Here is an 11576-nt window from a genome sequence, read left to right on the forward strand (position 1 = left end):
AAGTTCATATGTAATTTGCAAAAATATTCAGAACTGCAAGAAAAAGGTGTGTGGGCCAACGTATTTAACGACTCTGCGTGAGTTCATACAGTGGGTTTTGACCAGAGGCGGTGCCTCCTCTTAACAACGCTTCGCTCCGCTTGAAATTTGCACAAAGTAGAGAAGAGCTGAACTTTTTCTACCACTCCGCTAGCAGGGTTTCGCCGCTCACCTTCCCACAATCCCCCGCAAGGGGAGGAACTTCTAACCGAATTCGTTGTTGGTGAAAACACTCTGCAATGCAGTTATTTAATCGTAAAGGTAAACATAAAACAGCATAAATGCGTGGTCACGCACACTAAGTTCATCAAGCATTTACAAGCACCAGTTACAAATGATATTAGCTGGTTTTCATAGAGCCGGCATACAAATAATCCAGTCCACATATCAAGTATAAAAGTCCAATAATCAAACCTGGATTGCCCATTGGGCAGTCTCTCCATGTTTTTTTGCAGTTGCCTTTTCAGAAAGACAAGCCATTTCGGCCTTCATCCGCACAGAACTGCTGGGATGGAATGGACATGTCTTCTTCAAAAGTTGACAAGTGCAGCAGATGCACAGGGCTTAGCGGTCCATGCTATATGGCGAGCATGGTGGTTCCTGTCCTCAGTCCAGCTGTCCAGTCAATCACAGCATATGGTATATCATTTTACTAATTTCCTTCGACCCTGAAATCTTGTCATCTCGATTTGTAGGAAACAGAATTGAACACCTGTTGCCTTGAGTGAAAGTCCCCGGCGCTTTTTCTGACAAGGAATGGAACGGCACTGGAGTGATGAACAGTCACTAAGAAGTGGAATTACTATTCATTTGGTGCATTTGTTAAGCTGGAATGTGCATTCCAATATAAAACATGTTCATATAAAACATAAATACAAACAATAATTACTCAATCTGAGATAAAGATTTGAACATAAGAAAGGCACTAAAAAAAGTTAATCTAGAATTGTATTCATTTGTGATTTCGTGGTCAAAACAGAAGTGTGTTCCACATTTTTCCCACTGAAGATTCATGCATGATTGTGGGTAGAGATTCTCTGTCCATTCTGACAAAACCAGCAGGCACTTGTTCTTAGATCATGTCCAACCTTGAGCCTTATGTCATGTCCTCACTAACACAGCAAAAACAGAAGAAAGCCGTATCAGGCACCATAGGCTGTCAATGAGTCTAAGGCCTGGTGAGTGTGGTATAGACCGGCTGCTCCCAATTTGAGGTGGGGCTGTGGGGCGGAGGGATGGCTACGCTGTTGATGAGCGGTTTGCCGTAGGGGCGGCGAGAGGAGTGGAAGTAGGGGTACTGATAGAGACCTGCGGGGTAGCTGGAGTAGGCACTGTAGTAGCTGGGGCTCTGGAGGTCTGCGTAGTCACACTGGGGGCTGGGCAGGGAGGAGGAGGATGAGGAGGCTGCAGAGGAGGGGCCGCTTCCAGAGCTGAGGGGGGTGTAGTCGGGGTGGGGTGGCGAGGAGCTGTGGGAGTGCTGGCTGCTGTAGTGGCTGGGACTCAACTGCTCCGTTTTGATCTGCGTTCTGTGGTGAACGCCATCGCTGGTACTAGAAGACGAGGAGGAAGAGGGGAGCGCCGCCTCCGCTCCCGCCCCTTTTGGCCCCCAAGGCAAGGCATTGCTGTGGGAGTGGCCGTAGGAGGAACTGAGGGACCCAGAAGGGGGGTTGGATCCATGCCCCCTGTGCCCGTGGTCCGGAGGCGCCGGGGCGGAGCTGTGCCCGTTGAGTGGCAGGTACTGGTCGAACTCGTGGACGTCAAAGGCATCCATGTTGCTGATGACATCGGTGCTCAGCTCAGAGATGTCCAAGTTGCTGAAGTCGATGTTCTGCCGTCCCCCATCCAGGTGGCGCCGGCCCTCATGTTTCAGCCCAAGATACAGCTCTGTCTTGGGGGTGGTGGGGGGTGTGGGGGGACCATGTGGATGGCCTTCAGAAAAGACACAACAGATGCCTGAATATTAGCTGTGGCATACTAACAAAAGAACGTGCCTGAACACCTCAACCCTGAACCCAGGAGAGATAAGCGTTCATACAAGATCTCAATCAGTAAAAAAAAGACCTGGTGACTGACAAACTGCGTGTTGCTATTGAGTATGGATTGTTCTACATTCTTGCACAAATGTATCAAATATGCTGGGAAATCCACTCACCTGTCCGCTCTGGATGATTATGCCCATTCCCCATGGAGGTCAGTCTGGCCAGACCAGGTTCAGCCTTGTACATCTGGCCTGGGTGGAATTGGGCCAGCTCAGCCCCGGAGTCCGAGTCACTCTGACCTGGCTTGGTGCTCTTCCTTCTCCGGGGTTGGTATTTGTAGTCAGGGTAGTCTTTCTTGTGTTGCACCCTCAGTCTCTCTGCCTCCTCTATAAATGGCCTCTTCTCGCTTTCAGAGAGCAGGCTGGAAATTGATGACAGGTTGGGTTGAGTTGTGGACTATTATAAGATGCATAATGCTGGATGTCACAGTGAATATCATTATCATCATCATTCTAAACATGCCATGTAAAATTAGGTTAATCATTATGAAAAGGCAAAGTTGTGCACAAATTTTCATGAAACAATACTAGAAAATAAACTAATTATAAGTATTTTGTAACTTGTCAACAATGAACATTGTCTACATCAATCTTCACTGCAGATTTTTGGGTTTGGTGCAAAAAACATTTCCATAGTACATCTGTGCTATGTTCTATGCGGCACATTAGGTACGCAAATGTGTACTATAACCCCCATTAAATATAAACATTCGGTTCTCTCTACTGACCGCCAGAGCTTCCCCAAGGTCTTGCTGAGTTCGGCGTTGTGGAGATGCGGGTACTGGTCAGCTAGTTTCCTGCGCGCCGCCTGCGCCCACACCATGAACGCGTTCATCGGTCGCTTCACATGGGGTTTGTTTTTCAGAGACCGGTCTCCTCGTGTAGGCATCGGTACGAGCGACCAGTCGTATCCGTTCAGTACCTGAGACACTGCGTCTCGGATGCACGCGGGAAACCGTTTATCCTCCTCGCTAGTGTCCATTTTTGGGGTTATCCCGTTGCCGTGAGCCTGTCCATCGGAGCCGGTTGGAGAGGACGGGACGTCCGAATCCGAGTCGTCCTGCGACATCGAGCTGGCGGTTCCCGTTGGACTACATGGATGGTCGTTGAATGACTTACTCTTTTCCTCGGTCATGTTCAGTGAAAATTTGCTTTGGTCTGCCTGTTGATTGTGCCAAATGCGCATTTTACGCACGGAGCCCTGAGTGACGAAAAATTCAAATGTAAAATCCCAAACGCTTGTCGTGATGTTAATTCTTACCTATCACCCTGTTGTAAGTTTTGTCATATTGGTTATAATGTCCACACTGTGAAATCTCAGTTTGATACTGACACATTTTGTTGCGCTAAGAGAATGTTGTTGGAATCTGGTTGCGTCCTCTCACTCCACCCCTCATAGCTTATTGGTTTGTACATCCGCTGTAGCTCCACTCCCATTTGTGGGAAATATGAGCCAGTGATTTGAAATGTGTGTTATATACATTCTAATGATTAGTTTTGCTGTATAACCGATGTAAAATTGCTTATATCGTTCAGACATTAAAACAGGATACTCGTAGACAAAATTAACATGGTCTTTATATTGAGATACAATAACTGTGGAACCATATGTGCAAGGCATGAACTCTATGGACTTGCAACCTCATAGCAGACCCCCGCCTGTTTTGAGTCCCACCTTTCTAGCTAAACATGAAATATGGGGTGATGCCTGTTTTGCATGTTATTTTGGCATTAATACTTGTCACATATCAGTTTGCAAACAATGTTAATAAAGCCGCATACAAACTTGCTTTCTTTTTGCTTTCTTGAGTAAGGCAGCTCCAAAATGCAGGTGTTTCAGTCTAGCTCAGTGGTTTCTATGGTGGTGGGGCAGCCAGCTGAAAATACGGAGTGTAGGGGTTGGTAATGTTCTTTTGCGCTGTCATTGGCTCAGTGTTCTGTCACTCATGGGGACACTACGTCACCGCCAAATCTAAGGTTAGAGAAAAATAAATTTAAGACCCTTGGGTGCGGCCATAGAGTTACATTAGATGGGCCAATCCAAGAAGGCTCAAGGTAATTGGCCACAGATATAATTACATTTTATCTACAGCAGCTTTGTTGGGATTTGATTTAACTAGGCAAGTCAGTCAAGAACAAATTCTTATTTTACAATGATGGCCTAACCTGGCCAAACCCTCCCCTAGCCCGAATGATGCTGGGCCAATTGTGCGCCGCCCTATGGGACTCCTGATCCCAGCTGGTACAGGCCAGGATCGAACCGGGGTCTGTAGTGACACCTCTAGCACTGAGATGCAGTGCCTTAGACCGCTGTCCCACTAGGGAGCCATAAATGTCAACATCATACTTTCAGAATCTTAGCTAGCAAGCTAGCAGTCATCATGAATCAAGTTGACAATCTACTGGCAAATCCTTTTCAATCCTATTCATGTGAAGAGAAATAATGAATAGAAATTACAGATAAAACGTATCGGTGCTCATCGGCCATTGGACTTAAACATTACACAAAAAGTTGGAAATCACAAATTCAACAATGAGTAGTTTGGGAGGAATCAGTGGCTAACTGCAAGCATTGCAAAGCAATCACTAGCCTGCTATTCACTGGAGTGGGTGTGTGGTCCAAAGTCTAGGATTAAGGGTCTCTTTTCCAAGCTTAATACGATAAACATTCAACATTGGCCATTGTGTCAATCTAGCATGACTTTTGCCGCGCTCAAAACAACTGGAATCTCAGAACTGGGAAATCTGATTTCAGTGAGTTCAAGACAACTGGAAACAAGCTCCAACTGGGAAAATATGTTTTGAACGGTCATCCAACTTGGAGTTGCAAGTCGGAACTTTGGCCTCTTTCTAGAGCTCCGACCTGAAGATCACTGATGTCATCATGATTCAACCTTGTTTTTTCAGAGTTCCCAGTTGTCTTGAAAGCCCCATAAATCCAGAGAATGACAGACTTTGATGACAAAGTTTGATGACAACATTTGCACAATAAGGACTGCCACGCCACCTTCCTGTTCAAGTGAGCACATCACAACAAGGTGAGTCCAAAAATGTCTTGTATGCTGTTGCATAAATTATGTAATATGCCAGGGAGATATGTATAATGTAGCTAAGAAAGTAATACTAAGTGTATGTTGTGTAGTAAGCTGTTATTAGCCCATGTGCCTCACTCTAATAATTTGGTCCTGTTTCCCCTCCTAATTTTGCCTACTGGTCTAATTTGGTGGTGCACATGTAGCCTATAGCCTGTTTTAGAGAAATGTAATCATCTAATATTGTAAGAGCTTTCATTGTCTACTTATATCCCCTACAGTTCTGACTTGGTGTACAGAGAGAATACTGTAAGAATGGCCCATGTTCTGAATTCTGTCACTGTACATTTCAAAAGTGCTGAACAAATCGTTACAGTATATTGTCTGTCCTAGCTCGCACATTAATGTTGTAATCGAGATTAGATTTCATGAAAAAAGATCAGGGTGCCGTGTGAGGATCAGGCGACGAGTGGCCAATCTGCCCTTGCCTTCCGTCCTGCTAGCTAATGTTCATTCTCTGGAAAATAAATGGGACGAATTGAAAGCACGGATATCCTACCAACGAGACATTAAAAACTTGAATATCTAATGTTTCACTGAGTCGTGGATCAACGACAAAATTAAGAACATACAGCTGGCGGGTTATACACTCAAACAGCAGGACAGAACAGCAGCCTCTGGTAAGACACGGGACAGGGGCCTATGCATATATGTGAACAACAGCTGGTGCCAGATATCTAAGGAAGTCTCAAGGTTTTGCTCGCCTGAGGTAGAGTATCTCATGATAAGCTGTAGACCACACTATCTACCTAGAAAGTTTTCATCTGTATTTTTCGTAGCAGTCTACATATTATGGGACTAAAACCGAGCTCAATGAGCTGTATACCGCCATAAGCAAACATGAAAACGCTCATCCAGAGTCGGCGCTCCTAGTGGCCGGGGACTTTAATGCAGGGAAACTTAAATCAGTTTTCCCTCATTTCTATCAGCATGTTATATGCTCAACCAGAGGAAAAACATTTCTAGACCACCTTTACTCCACACAGAGATGCATACAAAGCTCGCCCTCCATTTGGCAAATCTGACCATAATTCTATCCTGATTCCTGTTTACAAGCAAAAATTAAATCAGGAAGCACCATTGACTCGGTCTGTAAAAAAGTGGTCAAATGAAGCAGATGCTAAACTACAGGACTGCTTTGCTAGCACAGACTGGAATAAGTTCTGGGATTCTTCCGATGACATTGAGGAGTACACAACATCAGTCACTCGCTTTATCAATAAGTGCATTGAGGACGTCGTCCCCACAGTGACTGTACGTACATACCCCAACCAGAAGCCATGGATTTCAGGCAACATTCGCACTGAGCTAAAGGGTAGAGCTGCCGCTTTCAAGGAGCGGGAATCTAACCCAGAAGCTTATAAGAAATCCTGCTATGCCCTCTGACGAACCATCAAACAGGCAAAGCCTCAATACAGGACTAAGATCGAATCGTACTACACCGGCTCTGATGCTCGCCGGATGTGGCAGGTCTTGCAAACTACAACAGACTATAAAGGGAAGCACAGCCGAGAGCTGCCCAGTGACACGAGCCTACCAGACGAGCTGAATAACTTCAATGCTCGCTTCAAGGCAAGTAACCCTGAAACATGCATGAGAGCATCAGCTGTTCCGGACGACTGTGTGATCACGCTCTCCATAGTCGCAGGTCCAGACGGATTATCAGGACGTGTACTCCGAGCATGGGCTGACCAGCTGGCAAGTGTCTTCACTGACATTTTCAATCTCTCCCTGTGTAAGTCTGTAATACCAACATGTTTCAAGCAGACCACCATAGTCCCTGTGCCCATGGTAATCTGCCTAAATGACTACCGACCCGTAGCACTCACGTCTGTAGCCATGAAATGCTCGAAAGACTGGTCATGGCTCACATCAACGCCATAATCCCAGAAACCCTAGACCCACTTCAGTTTGCATACCGCACGAACAGATCCACAGATGATGCAATCTCTATTGCACTCCACACTGCCCTTTCACACCTGGACAAAAGGAACACCTATGTGAGAATGCTATTCATTGACTACAGCTCAGCGTTCAACACCATAGTGCCCTCAAAGCTCATCACTAAGCTAAGGACCCTGGGACTAAACACCGCCCTCTGCAACTGGATCCGAGACTTCCTGTGGGCCACCCTCAGGTGGTAAGGGTAGGTAACAACACATCCGCCACGCTGATCCTCAACATGGGGGCCCCTCAGGGGTGCGTGCTCAGCCCCTCCTGTACTCCCTGTTCACTCATGACTGCACGGCCAGGCACAACTCCAACACCATTATTAAGTTTGCTGATGACACAACAGTGGTAGGCCTGATCACCAACAACAATGAGACAGCCTATAGGGAGACCTGACCGTGTGGTGCAAGGACAACAACCTTTCCCTCAACGTGATCAAGACAAAGGAGATGATTGTGAACTACAGGAAAAGGAGGACCAAGCACGCCCCCATTCTTATCGACGGGGCTGTAGTGGAGCAGGTTGAGAGCTTCAAGATCCTTGGTGTCCACATCATCAACAAACTAACATGGTCCATGCACACCAATTAGTCGTGAAGAGGGCACGACAAAACCTATTCCCCCTCAGGAGACTGAAAAGATTTGGCATGGGTCCTGAGATCCTCAAAAGATTGTACAGCTGCACCATCGACAGCAGCCTGACGGGTTGCATCACTGCCTAGTATGGCAACTGCTCGGCCACCGACCGCAAGGCACTACAGAGGGTAGTGCGTACAGCCCAATACATCACCGGGGCCAAGACCTCTATACCGGTGTCAGAGGAAGACCCTAAAAATTGTCAAAGACTCCAGCCACCATAGTCATAGACTGTTCTCTCTGCTACCGCATGGCAAGTGGTAACGGAGCGCCAAGTCTAGGTCCAAGAGGCTCCTAAATAGCTTTTACCCCCAAGCCATAAGACTCCTGAACAGCTAGTCAAATGGCTACCCAGACTATTTGCTTATAGAACAGTCTATGACTTCAGAGGCTGGAGTCTGACAATTTTAGGGTCTTCCTCTGACACCGTCTAGTATAGAGGTTCTGGATGGCAGGAAGCTCGGCCCCAGTGATGTACTGGGCCATCCACAGTACCCTCTGTACCGCCTTGCGGTTAGATGCCAAGCAGTTGCAGTGACGCAGCCAGTCAAGATGCTCTCAATGGTGCAGATGTGTAACTTTTTGAGACCCTTAGGGCCCAATGCCAAATCTTTTCAGCCTCCTGACGGGGGTAGAGGTGCTTACATGCTCTCTTCATGACTGTGTTGGTGTGTTTGGACAAGGCCTGTGGCGGTCATGAAATTGTTAGTCTGTAGTTGTCCCGCAAATAACTGCCGGTCTCACGGTAATTGACTGTTAATTAACACATTTAGCATCTCCTGGCTTCCACGCATAGCCTGCAAGCCACTGATGCAGACCTTTTGATACATAGAAAGTGTTGTGTATTTCAGAATAGAACAGAATAGCATACTCTGAGTTGTCCTTATGTTAGGCCCTAGTCTGGCTATGGATGTGGGCTACACTATTAATAAAGCAGAGAAGATTAGCTTAGAACTCCGTGGAATTATTTTATAGTATGAAGAGTGCAATTGAACATAGCTGAATAAAATAGAACGGATACGTTCTCCAAATGATTTGAGGGCGCACATGCGGCCATTTAGTGTTGAGCGGTTAACAAAGAAACGGTACTCCTATATGCTTAATTGAGTTTATGTAACTTTAGTTGTGATACTAATGTTGGGCTATACAGTGCATTATGATTAATGGAAACAGGATGCACCTGAGCTCAACTGAATACTTATGTAAATGTGATATTAATAAAAAAAAATATATTTAGTAATTTCAACCTTTTTTTGCTTTGTCATTATGGTGTATTGTGTGTAGATTGAGGGGAAAACAATTTAATACATTTTAGAATGAGGCTGTAACGAGTAGTCTACAGACGAGAAAATAAACTGTTGCATTATTCAAAGTGTCATTTTATTTGAATAGTCTATGCTTACTGGCTACTGGTCAATTTTCAGCTGTGGACCAAGAATGTCTCTTTGCCATCCACAATGAATGGTAAGGCAAGGATTTAATGCGAGTTGAAAAGTAGAATTCTATTTTGCCACCCCACTCAGACTCTCCTTCATATCTCGTAGAGGGAATAGGGCCAAAGACTGTCTTTGTAACCCTGGCCCAGTGGACATGCGACTACTGTATAGTGATCAGGCCCAGAGATGGATTTACAGTACAGAGGGAATGAAAAAGAGCGATGTAGAGACAGAAATATGGAAGGACACAGTGTGTAGTTGAACACAAGTCCTACAACTGAAAGGGAGGAGGGTACCAATTCCTTCTTGGTTCTGTTTTCATTTCATTGATCTAATACTGTACAAACCAGGGGAGGCTGCTGAGGGGAAGATGGCTCATAATGTCTGGAATGGAATGGCATCAGACCATGTGTTTGATACCATTCCGCTCCGGCCACTACCACAAACCCATCCCCCCCAATTAAGATGCTACCAACGTCCTGTGGTACCTACAGCATTTGATTTCCTCGATAAGCGAGTCTTCTGTATAATGAACAAGAAGACAAAAAGAGACCACAGAACCTGACCAACAGACATCCAGCATCCAAAGTGTCATTAACCAATCAGAGAAGTCAAATTGACCTGGGCTCTTATCTGAACTAGTGGCCTACATCCAGAACTACTTATTCTCACCCCTGCAGCGATTAGATTTGACACCATAACTGCGTTTGAAAGATTAGATGCCCCACGTACCATAAAACCTCAGTCGGATTGAATTGAGCGAGTTGAGTTTTTGGGATGACAACTGAGGAATCCTTTTCAGGCAACAAAGTCCAGCTGAATCAGCCACATCTGCTAACCCTGTTTCCCAAGGTTCTGGGCCGTATTCACAAAGCTTCTCAGAGTAGCAGTGCTTATTTGTATAGGAACAGGTCCCCCCCCCCCCGTCATATATAATCATATTTATCATGATTGAAAAGGCAAAACGGATCCTATACGAGCTCCTACTCTGAGACACATTTTGAATACAGGCCCATCCATGGCTAGATGTTTAATGGGGGTTTGGGTGGCATGATACACTAACTCTGATCTCTCTGCCAGCAGGAAAATTTGCCAGTACAGACCCGTGAGCGGCATTAAATCATGTCAGCTGAGACACCTGGCTGGTGTTGACGACCCCCACACCACCAGAGCGATGAGATTATGCATTGACATCAAATGTAATCATCCCAAACCACTGGTTATGGCCCAGACCCAGATCATATTAACACTGATCTGAATGTGATCGCTTCACTTAAGCCTAGGGAATGGGCATAACAAGGGCTCTGTTATAGTTGTGGGAAGGTTCTAAAGAAAAGGAGTTTGTGGAGTAACAAAAAGCAGGCTGTTAAGATCCAGGTGCAGATTGATGCTGCAGTCATACATGTAATCGAAGGTAACTTGCCAAACAAATACCTGTAAGGAGAGAAAAAGAATAGACCAGCATAAAAATGTATATTTTGAACCTTTTCAACCTGTCCCTGACCGTCTGTAATACCTACATGTTTCAAGCAGATCACCATAGTCCCTGTGCCCAAGAACACCAAGGTAACCTGCCTAAATCAAATCAAATTTACTTGTCACATACACATGGTTAGCAGGTGTTAATGCAAGTGTAGCGAAATGCTTGTGCTTCTAGTTCCGACCATGCAGTAATATCTAACAAGTAATATAACCTAACAATTTCACAACAACTACCTTGTACACACAAGTGTAAAGGAATGAATACGAATATGTACATAAAAATATATAAATGAGTGATGGCCGAACGTCATAGGCAAGATGCAGTAGATGGTATAGGGTACAGTATATACATATGAGATGAGTAATGTAGGGTATGAGAACATTATATAAAGCGGCATTGTTTACATTGTATACATTGTATACATTTAATTACGTCAAGATGGCAAGATGCAGTAGATGGTATAGCGTACAGTATATACATATGAGATGAGTAATGTAGAGTAAGTAAACATTATATATATATATATATATATATATATATATAAAGTGGCTAGTGATAAATTGATTACATCAATTTTTCCATTATTAAAGTGGCGGTTGTTGAGTCAGTATGACTACCGACCCGTAGCACTCACGTCTGTAGCCATGAAGTGCTTTGAAAGGCTGGTCATGGCTCACATCAACACCATTATCCCAGAAACCCTAGACCCACTGAACACCTTCCTCTGCAACTGCAACTGCACTCTATTGTCCCTCTAATCACTTTGACATCAATGCAAATGTATTCGCAAATCAAATCAAAGACTTCATGAGAGCCCACGCGCTCACGTTGCGCATCATTTCTATAGGCTATCCAATTGGGTGAGACAAAGAGATGGCCTCTGTTAAAAAGACGAGGATCCCA

At 45.0% G+C, this 11576-nt stretch overlaps 1 protein-coding gene across 1 annotated transcript; it reads right to left on the bottom strand.

Moving 5' to 3' along the window:
- Positions 1-256: 256 nt before the first annotated feature.
- LOC115201090 (transcription factor Sox-8) lies at positions 257-3459 on the bottom strand. Its single transcript, XM_029764372.1, has 3 exons — positions 2806-3459; positions 2192-2439; positions 257-1968 (listed from the first exon to the last, which is right to left on the bottom strand). The coding sequence occupies exons 1-3, from the start codon at positions 3261-3263 to the stop codon at positions 1208-1210; spliced, it is 1467 nt and encodes a 488-aa protein (XP_029620232.1). The 5' UTR covers positions 3264-3459; the 3' UTR covers positions 257-1207.
- Positions 3460-11576: the final 8117 nt, after the last annotated feature.

This window comes from Salmo trutta, chromosome 10, assembly GCF_901001165.1.
Source record: "Salmo trutta chromosome 10, fSalTru1.1, whole genome shotgun sequence".
Lineage (NCBI taxonomy): Eukaryota > Metazoa > Chordata > Actinopteri > Salmoniformes > Salmonidae > Salmo > Salmo trutta.